This window comes from Rhinopithecus bieti, unplaced genomic scaffold, assembly GCF_001698545.2.
Source record: "Rhinopithecus bieti isolate Rb0 unplaced genomic scaffold, ASM169854v2 scaffold_77291, whole genome shotgun sequence".
Lineage (NCBI taxonomy): Eukaryota > Metazoa > Chordata > Mammalia > Primates > Cercopithecidae > Rhinopithecus > Rhinopithecus bieti.
In genome coordinates, this window is record NW_016829743.1 from 1,119,431 (window position 1) to 1,134,197 (window position 14,767).

General features: G+C 47.8%; 1 protein-coding gene across 6 annotated transcripts in view; it reads right to left on the reverse strand.

Moving 5' to 3' along the window:
- Window positions 1-13,875, reverse strand: part of LOC108524023 (Fc receptor-like protein 6) — a 16,570-nt gene extending 2,695 nt beyond the window's left edge. For 3 of the 6 annotated variants that reach the window (XM_017864811.1, XM_017864809.1, XM_017864813.1), the window contains exons 1-8: window positions 13,773-13,875; window positions 11,830-11,870; window positions 7,177-7,197; window positions 5,344-5,610; window positions 4,555-4,839; window positions 4,118-4,399; window positions 3,584-3,709; window positions 502-567 (exon numbers count right to left, since the gene is read on the reverse strand). In XM_017864811.1, coding sequence (XP_017720300.1) covers window positions 502-567; window positions 3,584-3,709; window positions 4,118-4,399; window positions 4,555-4,839; window positions 5,344-5,610; window positions 7,177-7,197; window positions 11,830-11,870; window positions 13,773-13,792 — 1,108 coding nt within the window. In that variant the 5' untranslated portion in view covers window positions 13,793-13,875. Of the gene's footprint in view, window positions 1-501; window positions 568-1,954; window positions 2,096-3,583; window positions 3,710-4,117; window positions 4,400-4,554; window positions 4,840-5,343; window positions 5,611-7,176; window positions 7,198-11,829; window positions 11,871-13,772 lie in introns of all 6 variants that reach the window. The other 3 variants (XR_001883950.1, XM_017864810.1, XM_017864812.1) reach the window with 3 other exon arrangements.
- Between the last annotated feature and the right edge of the window lie 892 nt (window positions 13,876-14,767).

Consider the following 14,767-nt stretch of genomic DNA (forward strand, 5'->3'; position numbering starts at 1 on the left):
TTTTTTTTTTTTTTTTTTTTTTTTTTTTTTGCAGCTTCCCTATCCCTGACACTGCTTAAACCAGAGGTTGACAAACTTTTTCTGTAAAAAAGGTAGTACATATTTTTGGCTTTGTGACCTGTATAATCTCTGTCACAACTATTCAACTCTGTAATATGAAAGCTCTCAAACAAAATAAACAAATGAGCATGTCTGTGTTACAGTAAAACTTTATCTACAAAAACAGGCAGTGTGCTGGGTTTTTGCCATAGGTTTGCCAACCCTTGGTCCAAACCTTCCCTGCCCCGTCTCCTGCAGCCCTGGCTCCCTTCCCACCTCCCTCTCCCACCACCAACTCCACAGCACTCCCTCCTCATGCCCTTTCTAGAAGCTGTTTGTTTTCCTTCCCCAGATGCCTCCAATTCCTGAGACACAGGGCTCAGGAAAGCTCCCTTCTTACTTCCCTTAAGAAGCTCTTCTTGGCCCACATGGGCAGACCACCGTCCTGCTGGAAGTCCTTACCATTGGCATATAGTGGGCACTGCTCTCCACCTGGAGCTGGGGGTGGTATCTGGGATGGAAGGGGCCCTAGGAGATACAAAGGCATGATTCACTGGGTGTCCCTTAGAGGGCAGGTGGGACAGGGGACAGGAAAACTGTGAACAAGAATGACAGAGAGGCCTCCAGCAGAGGTTTGAGGCCAGTTTGATTAGGAGGGCTAATTCAGAGGTCTGGACATGGTTGATTTTTATGGGATGCTTCCTTTGAAAAAATACCCTAGATGGCTCCATGGGAATCACAAACTAGGAGAAAGTAAGGTGAGAAAGAATGGATCACATTTTTGCTCTCCTCCTAGGAGGGGGCCTAGGCTTACCAGTCAAGCTGCTTTTCAGGAGGAAGAAAAGCTAATAACTTTGACCATACACTATATGCCAGACACAGGGCCAGGCAATCCAAATAAAATATAATCTTCCTAGTAAAGCACCTAACCAGTGACCAGCACATAGTTGGATTTCAAAAACATCTCTCTTCCTAATTCTTTGGTATCTAATATTTTTCACAACCATCTTGCAAAGGTTGATATTTTTATCTCCATTTCATAGATGAGGTGACTGGGGCTGGGAGAGGTGACTTCTATAAGGTCACAGTAAGTGGTGGAGACAGAATCTTAATCCAGGTTTGCATGCCTTTTCTCCACTAGCACACTGCCTCTGGAACAGCAGGTGCTTCCAGATCTTTAAAGGTAACTCTTGGGATAGGAATTGGGTCACATGTAGATTTTAGAACACTTGGGTCATGCCTGGTGCCCAAGAAATACTCATTACACTAACAGCTAGAAAGCATCAGAATCAGCGGGTAGGATATGTGGAAATGGCTTCTTCTGTAAAATCAAGAGGGGATTTATGGAGACTTAGACAGATCCCCAGTGATTAAGCATTCTCCAGTGCTCATTTGTCAGGGCTAAGAAATGAGCCTCAGTTTCCAAGTCTCCATTCAATGAAGAGTTCCATGAGTTTGATAGAACTTTGTTTTATGGGATGTGTGACAACAGGTAGTAAAAGGAATGCTTTTAAACAAGCATAGCAGAACCTGTACATGCAGGTGAGTGCTACTTTGAAGTGGACCCCTTGCATGACCATATCCTTGTTCCAGTAACACCATCATTGGTCAAATGTTCTAAAAATTGACTTTGGACATTACATCTGTTGACTGTGTTTGGTGGTGGCATATTTCTCTTTGTTAAAGAACAGCTATGATATTTGGAAATGGTTGTGAGTCTCCCAGAGCTGGATTTGGAGAATAAGGCTATTGATCTGGCTGTTTTTCTTGCGTAGCTATGGAATTGGTCCTGAAAGTGACTTTCTGAGCGATATTCTAAAGAATATTTTGTGTGCCTGAGATTCTGAGATATTAAGATCACCACCAGCAGTCCTGTTTGCATGAGAGATAGGATCCTTAGTAAAATGAAGCCTACCTGCTCCAGGGTTGGCAGTGGGTGTGGTGGTGATGGTCTATAACCTCTACATCAAGGGGATGCTCTTTTGTTCTCTGTGAAAGGCATCTTCTTCTTGAGGATCTTTCAATAGTGGCCACTGTTTCACCATCTTGTTTGGGGCTGGGGAGGGAGGCAGTTGTGCTACATTACTCTGCCATTACTCTGCCTTTAATGCTTTGACTCAGAGGTGAGTGGACAGAAACAGAAACACCTGTATTACTGAGGCCAGGCTAGGCCATTTGGAGGAGACTTCATTAGACACAATGACAGTAGAACTCACAGATCTTTGGTTTGTGGTTCCCTACTTCAGCTGTCTCCCCAATAGGTCTGGGTCTCCTCTCCTTTTCCCCCACTAAGAAGGGATACTTAAAGCAAGTCTAGCCTGTATTGAATCCAGACTCAAGACTAGTGAGAAGGGTGGAGATGGGAAGTTGTATGGACAAAGACTACAAATTCAAAAGGGGAGAGGAAGTTGAAGTCTGGTCCAAGCCCTAACTAGGTGCCTGGTGAGGCAGGGTATTGGGACTAGGGCTGGGGAGAGATCCTTTCAGGTACCCTGGTGGATGCAGGAAGGAATGCTTTGAACGTATGACTGGGTGGTCTTCCTTAATTAGCAGGATGGCCTAGCTCCTGGAAAACTTGTCCCAAATTTCTCAACAGAGGGAGCTGCAAACTTAAATAAGTACATCTGTCTTTGGAGGTCTATGAGAGCAAGACCTTGTCCCAGACAAGCAGGAAGTAAAAACATTGCCCCTGCAGAGGAGGAAGTGGGGTTGAGTTGAACCTCTGTAGGCAGATTTGAAGCCCTAGGAATGAACCAACACCAGGTAGCTTTGGCACTGGTAGCCATTCCTTACATGTGGCCTGAGTCGAGCAAAGGTTAGAGTTGGAATAAACGTGTGGCCACCCAAACGAATTGCTTTGAAAGCCAACATTCATTCTTATGATCACGACTGAGACAGGAAGAAGAAGAAAATCTGGAATATCAAAATAAATAGATAACCTGAAATGTCATTTATCTGACTGTTTTCCTCTACATCAGAATTTTAACCTACCTTTTTATTTTCAGTGACTTTGATTAGAAGCATTAGAGAATGCACAGAGGAGAAAGGGCAGCCTGGGAACCTGCTGGGGCGATCTGCTTAGATTAGAATGAGAATTTACTGAGCACCCACTATGTGCCAGTCTAAGCAGATCAGAGCTCTGCTTAGCAGAGCTCAATGAGAGAGAAAGGAGGAGGCCTTTTTTTTTGTCATATTCCTAGCCACAGATTGTCTTTCAAATGTAAAGGATACTGATATACATCATGTTTGGCTTGTAATAATTCCTTGGTTTATGTTCTCTTCATGCCTGAGTGTGCAGTTGTGTGTTTGTGTGCATCTCTGAATGACTGTGAGCATGTGAGCGAGTGCATGTGTGTATATGTCTTGGAAGCATTAACTGTCCTTCCATGTGCCCCTTTGTGTGACACAGGAAGAGAAGTCCCCCCTCCCACCCCACACCCAGGAGAAGAGAGTGGCTGGCCCTATCAGATTCTGGCTTTCCAAAGCCTGGGCAGGGCCTGCCACAGGGATTCAGCAGCTAAGAAAGCCAAGAAGAGTTACTGACCAGCTTTTCTCCAGGGTCTCAAATAAACCAGAAGTGCAGCAGCAATGACCATCATGCCAAGCAGGCTCACAGGCAGCCAAGGAACCAGCCAGTTGCTGCTGGTGGGAGTGGACAAGACTTGAGAACCTGGGAATGGGGAGAAGAAGCTGGCCATGAGCACTGAGGATAAAATTCAGAAATGCATTTCAGCCTGGCATGGAAGAGGCAGAATGACTGGTATTAGAGGAAGCATCTAGCCTGGGGGAGCCTCGTAGATGGGCATGAAGGATGGCTCAGGGGATGGCAGCAATGATGATGGTGACACCATGAGTGACCAGGTGACTGCTCCCCCCATGATGCTCCCCACTCCATGGACTTCAATATTTCTCTGCCAGGCTCAGTGGACAGATGGATCAATTAAGGTCCATGCTTGGTCATGCAGTGGCTGCCACGGGTCCAGCACTGTGCCAGGCGTGGTGGGAGGTACACAGAGGGTGAGATCTGACCCCTGCCAGCTTGCTGGGGCTCAAAGCTTTGTTGGAGGACAAAACGCACCCTTCAGAGAGAGCTTCTTGGGCTCACTCCTCTCTCTGGAGACACCATTCTCAGCCTCGCAGGAGTAGTTCCCAGCATCCTGCTCTGACTTCACTGGGAAGAGGAGGGAGGCGTTTCCACCACAGGGAGCTGAGTGGTTCCCCACAATCTTCTCATCAAGGTAGAACAAGTACAGGACTGGAGGGGAGCCCCTCTGGGCCTCACAGAGGAGCTGCACCATGTCCCCCACAGCAGGGTCAGTGGGTCCGTGGTGCAGAGTGAGCACAGGACGGGACACAGGAGCTGGGACACACATCGGGTGGGAGGCTCAGCCTGACCACCCAGGACCCTGGCTCCCTCCTCTCCTGGGGACCTTTCCCCAACTCCTTTCCCCCCAGGGGATCCCATTGCCTGATGCCCAGGCCCGTGGGGGCGTCTCCAGTCTCTCACACACTTACCCTGCACTCTGACCTCCAGCTGGGGGCTCTCCTTCTGGACCTGGCCACCCTCGGGGGCCACCTCACACCAGTAAAGCCCGGAGTCTCCCTCCTTGACTCCTGGGATGCAGAGTTCTGGATGAGGGCCCCTGTCCTGCAAGGTGTGGCTGTCCTTGTGGAAGGAGAAAAGGAGCCTCAAGGTTGACCTCAGGGGATGCAGCTTTGTCTGACATCTCAGGGTCACCAGGCTACCCTCTCGGGGCTCAGGAGAGGGGGTGGCACTCAGCACAGGAGGTGGGAACAGCTCTGGGGAGATGCAGGCCCAGGGCTCAGGAGGGGAGTCCCGGATGATGAAGCCCCAGGAGGCTGAGGCCTGAGCTTCTACTCATCCCGGGCTGCAGCCTGGGGATGCCGATGGGAGGCAGTTTGATCCCCAGGACCTGTCCTCTTGTCCTTACCCACAAGCTCTGAAATGACTCCCACACAGCCAGGCCTTTCTGGAATCTTGGAAGTCAGAGGCAGAGGGGCCCTTCGAGGTCCTCTAGTCCACAGAGGGGAAGGGTGAGCCTGGCTCTTCCCAGTGCCCCCTCCCAGGAATCTCCCCTCTCCTTCCCCTGGCTCCATATGTGCCCCACAGTGGGGACAGGGGAGTATTGAGACAACATCTTGGGAAACCTCGGGGCCCCATTCATTGGCCCAGCATGAGGGGCAGCCAGAGACAGGGGTCCTGTCCAGAGAGCTACTGGCCTCTAGAGACGGGATCCTTGAGTGGCACTTCCTGCCCCACAAACTCCCAAGCTGGTGACTCACCTTGGACTTGAACCATGAGAGTTTCTGAAGTTAGTGTGAATATCTGTGGAATATACATCACCTGCCCAGTGCAGCTATACTGGCCACCGCTCTGCACTGTTGCTGCTCCCATGGACAGAGTCTGTTTTTTCTTAGAGGAATGAAGGAATTTTCCATCTCTGTAGAACTTCACCTGAGACAGTGGTGTATTCTTCCATCCCTGACATTGCAGAGTCAGGGCATCTCCTTCAAACACAGGGTTTGGCCAGGCTTGGAGGTACAGCCAGGCTGTGAGACAGAGGAACAGGGCAGCCCTGGAGTTGCAGGTCCCATCGGTCACTTCTCTCTCTCTGTCCCCCAGCCTAAGGCCTCCCTCTTGGGATGGAGGCCCTTGGATGGCACCAGTGCAGTGTCACTGTCTCCAGTCCTTTATGCCGACCAGAGAAGGGCAGGACCTGGACTTCCTTTACTCCTTCTCCTTCCTTTCCTTCTTCTCTCCTTCCTCTTCCCTCTTTCTCTTTATTCCTTTCTCTTCCCCTCCACTTCTCTCTTCTCCCTGTGTCTTCTCTGTGGCTTTCCTCCCACCCACCCTCCTTGTCTTCCTTTATATTGCACTTTTCTGTCTGCCTTGCCAAGCTTGGCTTAACTGCATTCATTCTGTTCATTGTCTTGCCTCATTCCTCCTGATTCAATTCCCTCCAGCCTAGATTGGCTTCTCCTCCTCTGGCTACCTAATGTGACACTTTCTGCAGCCTTCACTTCTGTTAATAGCAGCATCTGTGTCCACCAGAAAGCAGTTGGTGGGGAGTGTTGGAGGTGCCACAGCCTGAGCTCTCTCCCTCCTGCCTTCCTCATTGGGCTTCTCCAGGCCCAGCCTCCATCTCTACCTCAGCAGGGCATTTCATCTTCCGCCACTCTCATGGAAGGGATCTGTTCTCTCTGTCTGTATTCCTAAAATGTATTCTGTGCCCTGACATGAGCAGAAGAAGAGCTCCCAGGAATCCACTATCACCTGCAGGGCATCAGCATCATCGCCTGCAGGGCAGGCTGAGCCTGTCCCCAGTCTGTATCTGTCCCCAGGCTGTATCATATCTTTGATAAGCCAGACACCCCCATTCCCAGACAGCCTTCTGAGCCGTCCTGATGGCTTGAGACTAATGAAGAGTAACTGTTAGGGAGCCTCAGCATATCCTGCTCTTGTCTAGATCTTCTGGATCCTTAGGACCCACTCTCCTCACCCTGGAAGAAATGATGCTTACCGCATTACTGAATGGCAAGCCTTGCTTCCACTACTCCTTTTTCTAACAGCACTAAGTATTGGTTTGAATTATCCCCCCCTGGAATCACAGGGTATGTCCTTGGAGGTCAAGATTTCATAGATCAGAATTTTTTCCTGTTTGACAGAAAGCTCCATGGAGGTCAGTGTCACCGAATGGGCTGGAGTGAAGGGGATCTGAGGAAGGAAGGAAGGCTGATCAGCAGACAAAGGTACCTGCTTCTCTGAACATAAAATGAAGGAAGGGAGTCCCAGTCTTGTTGAGTTAAGAATATAAGAGCTCCAGAACCACATGGAGAGAAGACAGAGGCCATAGCCACTTTTAAGGGTATAGGATAGAGGTCTAGAGCCCCACTGCTGAGGCTTGGGTCACCTTGGGACTACCCTCAGCCTTAGACTAGTGGAGTTTCAGGTTCCTCCTTTTCCTGGGAACTGGCCGAGACACCTGAGGAAGGGGCCTAGTCTGGTGCTGCTCTGCAGATGTTTCTGGGGGATCCCATGGCACTGTCCTGTTCCCATCCAGTAAGTTGTGGCCCATAGACATACTTTGAATTAGAAGAGACATGGACACAACTTACCAGTTTTCCCAACACAGGGAACTGCAAGATAACAAAGTAACATAATTAGGTTAAGTAGCAAAAAGAGCTTTCTGACAAGGAGGCCTGTCACTCAGCAATTGGGACTTACACTCATTCAACCAACCACCTAGCCACAAAACCGCCCATCCACCCATCCACCCAACCATCCAACCATCCAACCACATAGCCACTCAACCACCAAGCAACCCAGCCATCAGCCATCCAACCATCCAACTACACAGCCACCCAACCACCCAGCCACCCAGCCATCCCATCATCCAACAACCCAACCATCCAACTGTTCAACCACCCAACCACCCAGCCACCAAACCATCCATCCACCCATCCACCCAACCATCCAACCACCCAGCCACCCAGCCATCCCATCATCCAACAACCCAACCATCCAACTATTCAACCACCCAACCACCCAGCCACCAAACCACCCATCCACCCATCCACCCAACCACCCAACCATCCAGCCACCCAGCCATCCCATCATCCAACAACCCAACCATCCAACTGTTCAACCACCTAACCACCCAGCCACCAAACCACCCATCCACCCATCCACCCAACCACCCAACCACCCAGCCACCCAGCCATCCCATCATCCAACAACCCAACCATCCAACTATTCAACCACCCAACCACCCAGCCACCAAACCACCCATCCACCCATCTACCCAACCATCCAACCATCCAGCCACATAGCCACTCAACCACCAAGCAACCCAGCCATCAGCCATCCAACCATCCAACTACACAGCCACCCAACCACCCAGCCACCCAGCCATCCCATCATCCAACAACCCAACCATCCAACTATTCAACCACCCAACCAGTCAGCCACTTGACCACTCAATGTTGGTGGACCTACTCCCTAGAACTCTTTGCTCTATCTCAGTTCAAATATTGCCTTCTCAAACACGTCTTCCCTGAGACTCCAATCAGAAGAATTTTCCCCAGTCACTAAAACAATGCCTCATTGTATTATCATCAAAGCACTTATCACTATTCGAATTTATCTTATTCATTAAATTGATTACATGTTATCAGCTGTCTGTCTATAATGTAAGCTCCACATTAGCTGGGACTCTGCCTATCTTACTCACTGCTATATTTTCTATGCCTAGGACCTGTGCCTGGAACATAGTCTGTGTTCAGTAAGCATCCGCTGAATAAATGCACAAATGCTTTCCTTTGCATCCAGTTGTATGAGGTGGGAAGCAAAAAGCAGAAAACATAGGACTAGACTCTTGCATGAATGTGCCAGAGAACCCATATTGCAAGGGCAGGGCCTGATTCTTGTGGTCCCATCTGTCCACAGAACTCTGGTGAAAAGGGTACAGAAGTGATCAGACTGAGGAGGCCAAGTCCCCTGAAAGAGTAATCATTAAAGGATGTGAGACATTGTCAGGCAGCACAGATGAATAAGAGAACTACAAATAAAATGGATGCATCCCACATCATGCTTGCATCTTGGATGTGCTGCATTCATCCTTTTAAATGAATGGTGTGAGAATAGGTAACCTGGGAAGAGAGGCCAACTCACAAAATGATGACAGATATGGTTAGGTAGGTTTGAATAACCCAAGTAATGGAAGACTCGAAATTGAAAGTCACAGCTGGATATGAAGCAGTGAAGAATCTTTTGGACTTTGGGGCAAGGTGTGAAACAATGAATGAATGTAGGGCTGAGTGCAGTCAGTCCAGCCAATCCTCATACATTTATTTGTGTCCTTCATTGCTGACATGTCCTAGGTATTTTGCATAACACCAAGAAAATGCAAGAATGGTCTTGGGAGGGGTGGGTGAAAACCCTCTAAGAGCAGATGTTTGGCTCTGTCACATGGTGTCATCTTTGTTTTTCACAATACTTTGGACACAGATGGAGACTTTCAGTTCCATTCTCTATTCAGCTCAGGGTCAGCTCAGTCATAAGTTCTCAAGAGTGTGCAGAACAATGAGTCTCTTCCTCATCATCCCTCCATTTCCACCCCTAACCCCCATCTATGAGCTTGGTGTAGAGGAAAGCATGCAGGATTTGGAATCAGATGACCTGGACTTGAGTCATGAATTTGACTCTTTCTGTATGAACTTGAACAAGTTGTCTAAATTCCAAGAGCCTTCAATATCTTGTTCTGTCATATCACATAATAAAAATGATAATAGTCATTTTTTTTTTCTTACAGTGTAGTTGTGAAGGTTATATTGACCCACTGCCTGGGAAAGTGGTTACTACATTAACTGAAAGCAGAAAGAAGGCCTGACCTCAGAGTGACAGAGACTTTACTCTGTAGTAATGTCTTCCTTCCCTTCCCCTCCTCACTGGAAAACAATTTTGCAGCTACAAAGTGCTAAACAAACAGGGTTGAGGCCACTGAAGCCAAAAACAAGACAGAAAGCACCCAGGAAGCATAGATGCACTTAAAATGAGCTCATGCCCCCAAATCCCGATGACTTGCTGCCTGTGGTACTGCAAGATCTTGGAGGTGGGATTACAAACTTGTTTTCTGCAATTAAAACAGCAGCCAAATGGGAACATACACAGTGGGTGACACCTGCTTACAGCAGTTTCTGCAATGAGGGCCCAGGGACCTCCATTAGCTATATAGGCCGAAGATGAGGTGACCGTATAATGAGGTGGCCAAGAGCTACTGTCAAACCAAGTTCCATAATAGAGTTCCAAAAAATGAAGGCAGCAGCCCCTGCCAACTCTAGCAGCAGGATAATTTCCTCTTAGAGTTTCTGAGGGATCGGGAGATATTTATCTGGGAAAGATACAAGAGGAGAGACACAAAATACTTGGTGGGCTAAGCTTAAAAGAAGGGAGCGACTTATTCTGAGTTACTTTTTAGGACAGAAATGGAAACTAGAGGGATCAGGGAGGCAGATTTCAGCTCACCATGAAGAACTCTCTCACCACTGAGCTCTGCCACTGTGGAACAGGGTGCTGTGCCAAGCCGCAGCAGTCACATTGCTGGGAGCGCTGTGTGGGACCCCATGACACCTCCTATGGACACTGTGTGAGTATGCAGGGAGCAGGCTCCAGCGGTAGGAGGGAAGTTGGCTAATGTTCAGCTCAGAAGAAAATTAAGCTTAATTTCCCAAACTTTAAGTACATATTTCACATTCAGCCAGGTCCCAGCATGCTCAGTGTCAGGGTTCCTTTCCTGCTGGAGTCCTGACAGCCAATAATAGTAATAGCCACCAATTTATTATGACCACATCCTGCTCTTGAGAGAGGAAATAGCAGCTCTACATGATAAATGTTTCTACACACCCAGCCGCAGGGCCTGTGATTTCGGCTGTTTTTCTGGGGTCCCTGAGCATCACATGGGACCAAATGTGCTGGTGCTGGGTTCTCCATTACACTGTGCACCAGTCAGCCGGTCACTGACTCCCTTCCTCTCCTCCTTTGCTGTCTGTCATCCTTGTCCTGGGTTCTAAGCTGGAACACTCTCAGACTGTATCTAGACAACTCCAAGGGCTGTTCCTTTTACAAGGTAGTGCCATTTGCTCCTGTGAGTCTTGTGCCTGGAGTATATCCAGGCACTGCCTCAGTGTGAGTATTAGACCTTTCCATTTGTCCAAATGGCCATTCATAAAACACACAGAGTAACACGCTACGCTGGAGAAGGAACATTGAGTGGAACAGGCATTTTCCTCACAGGGTCAAATTCTCACAAACTCTGTCCAGGAAGAGGTTATATTTAGGAACAGTTTTGCTTTTCTAGTTCAATGAAAACAAACAGCAAACAAGCTATTGGGACCAAGAATTAAAAAGTAGGTCCACTTGGAAACTGTAAAGTGAAACAAAATATATGCACAAATTATTTCTTTTAGGTATAAGGTGGGTGATACTGGCTGAGACTGAGCTGGGTTTGGGGGAGCCCAGTGACCCTCCCCGTGCAATCCTCCACCCTTAGACCAGCTCCGTCAGTTACAAGTAACCTGCATGAGGAGAAATGGAGAGAAGAGAGAGAGACATGGATCAGATAATGAAGTTGATTCTTCAAACCAGCCCCATGGGTCTGAAACAGCCTCCAACAGAGAGATGTACGCGGAAGAGAGATGGTCAATTTGAAAAGGGCTTTGGTTACTCAGAGCACAGGCCTTTCAACCAGGTGAGAGGTCTGACCATTGTTAAGTGGTTCTAAGAAAATGCTGAGTCCCCATAAAAATATGTCACCCTGTAAAATTCCACCTCCCATTGCTGAGCAAAATGTCTGGGACTGTTATCCCTCATTTCCCTGACTCCTGCCCTGTTGCCCCCAGCGGCCTCCTTCCTTTTTGTAACTTTCCTTTTGAGACAACTATGATTAGTATTTTAACCTGATGTCACAAGGTAGAAATGTCATTGGGAAGTTAGGGGACTTTGTAATGTGATTTTCTGCCTCCCTAATTTATCTCTGACGTATCAAAGGGCTGCCCTGCCAAGGACACAGGACAATGGGATAGGAAACACTGAGGAGTTTCTCCTACCCCAGTGCCCATCTCTCCCAAGCATGCCCAGGTGCACACACCTGTCTTGAGCTCCAGCCACAAACCCACTGGAATTGGAAAAGGTAAGATGAGGAACTTGGTGTCTCAGGGATGACTTATGGTCCTTAGTGCTCTAGGAGGGGATGCCCAAGCTCATTGACTTACCAAAGAGCAGCACAGCCGTCCAAAGCAGCATGGGGCCTGTCCTGGCACAGAGGAGGGAACACAGGTCAGAAACAGGCTGGGCGAAGCTGGCAGAGAGCAACCAGGCCTCAGGATCGAAGGTGGGTGAGTGACCTAAGCTGGGTGGTGCTATAGCTTGATAGTTGAAATAGGAAGTGGGAAAGAAACTTACAAAGCTCTAACTGGTATTTCTTCTGTGGCTGAAGAAGTATTACACGAATAAATTTTCTTGAACACTAAGCATGAAGGAGTCAGTAACTCACTAATAAATCCCTTACATTTTCTGTGGCTTCAACAAGCCTATGCCAGGGAACTAGGATGGAACATTATTATGGGACACCTCCACTAGAAAGATCCAGAGACTGCCCGAATTTGCTTGTCCTCAGCATCATTTGGTCTGGGAGCGCAGCACTGGAAAACTAAGATCATCTACCCCTTGACCCCCAAGCGACCTCCCAGCTTCCAAGGCGCTCCTGTCTCCAGCGGTAAATGCTTGTGGACGCTGCAATGCGATGAAGAAGTGGAGCCCTGAGGACGGTTCACAGGATCCTCAGTTCAAGAAGGAATCAAGCATCGATGAGTATGGAGTAGAACACAGATGGAGCTTTGGAATCTGAGGCTTTTAAGACTGTCAGGTATTATTTTGAGAATAACTCTTCCTTAAAAGACACCATTAAGAAAGGGAATAGGCGAGTTGTGGTGTGATGAGATAGTTTAAATACATGTGGCTGACAAAGGGCCCACACGAGAAATATAAGAATTTCTGCAAACCAATAAGAAAAAGACAGACAAATACTAGAAAAATGGGCAAAAATAATTGGATAGGTACTTCACAGAAGCAGATATCCACGTGTCAAATCAACATAGCACAAGGAGCTTGATATCATAAATCACTGTGGGAACGCAAATTTAAACTACAGTAAGATACCACTACACCTTCCATAAGAATAAGGGAGTGATACTGGCTGAGACTGAGCTGGGTCTGGGGGAGCCCAGTGACCTGCCCCATGCAATCCTCTACTGAGTATTGGTGACGATGTGAAGAAACTAGAACTCTTGTACACCACCAGTGGGAATATAAATGGTACAGTCACTAGAAAATGGCTTGACAGAATCTACCAAAACTAAACACAAGGATCCCTGATGTTTCAGCATTTTCACTCCTGGGTAGATGTTGAACAGAAATGTATACATACAGGCATCAAAATCTATGCACATGAGTGCTCATAGCAGCATCATTTGTAATAGATAAACACTGGAAATTATTCAGTGTTCCCTCAACAGAGAAAGAGGTCCCACATTCCCATCTCCTCTGTGGACAGAACATGAGAGTTTACGGTGAAACACAGAGTCAGGCAAAATACTAGGAAGCATGTTCTTTCTTTCCTTTCTTTCTTTCTTTCTTTCTTTCTTTCTTTCTTTCTTTCTTTCTTTCTTTCTTTCTTTCTTTCTTTCTTTCTTTCTTTCTTTCTTTCTTTCTTTCGTCTCTCTCTCTCTTTCTTTTTTTCTTTGAGAAGGAGTCTCGCTCTGTTGCCCAGGCTGAGTGTAATCTTGGCTCACTGCAACCTCCGCCTCCTGGGTTCAAGTGATTTTCCTGCCTCAGCCTCCCAAGTAGCTGAGATTACAGGCATGAGCCACCACGCCCGGCTAAGCATTTTCTTGCAGTAAAGTTATTCCTGGAAGTCTTTAAGTGAGAAGTTCTACACAGTCTGATGGAATTTGATGTGCTTATTGCTGAGGCCAGGGATGGAGAAAGAGAATTTTCTAAGTTTTCTTGCCCTAGATTCTCTGATTCAGTGGAAGTGGGAAACTAATTTGACACTGCCAGGAAATTTTTTTTTTTTTTTTTTGGTGACTCAGTTGTTTAGGAAAGAGGTAAAAGTAGTGAGGAAGTAAAGTGGGAAGTAGATCTCTTGTTCACTCACCTAAAGATGGCAACATTCATACATTTTCCTCTGTCGTTCTCTTTCCAACAGATCTCCTGAGTTGTCTTCAACTTCGTTCAGCTGCAGGTCCTGTGGTTGTGTGGAGGCCCTGCAGGGCAGCAGCTGGAGCAGGAGAGAGAGGGGATAACCACAAGTGGTCTAGCTTGCAAATACCTATGGTGGTTTGCACACAGAATGGTTGATGCCTCTGCCCCGGCAACTTCTGCTTTCACCGGGTTCTAGCGGCATGAGAGCGTGAATTGCATCTGACCTTTCACACTTCCCCTGCAGAGTGAGATGCTGTTGTGCCTTCAGAGGTATTGGCGAAACCAGCTCTCTGAGCTGAGCTGGCTGCATGTCATTCCCTTGGGGATGAAGGTGACCCTCGGGGAGCAGCAACAGGGCTGCTGCCCAGGTTAGGAATCTTCCAGGACTCTGGCTGACCTTGAACTGATAATGGGATGGGTTAGCGGAGATATTAAAACCTATGATACTAACACTAATACTCTAAGGGAATTCAGGGGCTAAAAGGAGGTGGGAGGAAAATAGAGTGTGGATCCTCATCCACACTCTATTTTCTGGAGCCAGAAGAGGCTCCAGGCCCAGGTGCTCTCATCGCTCAGAGTCAGTTGTCAGGGCGGCATTAGTCAGGGACAATGGCCGTTGGGGAATAGGATAAGTCATTGCAGCTCCCAGAGGCGAGAGGGGAGAGCAGGAGAGCTTGGGGTAAGGGACAGCTCTGCATGGTAGGCCCTGGAGCCCAATATCTGAGCTTGAATCCTCATTCCGGATACGAATCTGGTGAGAGACCCTGGGTAAGTTTTTAACCAGTCTGTGCGTCAGGGTCCTTATCTTTAAAGTGGATAAATAATTATACCTGCATCATAGGGTTGTTATGAAGGTTAAACAAGATTAAAAACATGAGACGCACTCAGACAGCAAGATCTAATAGAACTTTCAGTGACGATGAAATGTTTTCTGGGCTGTCCAGTTTG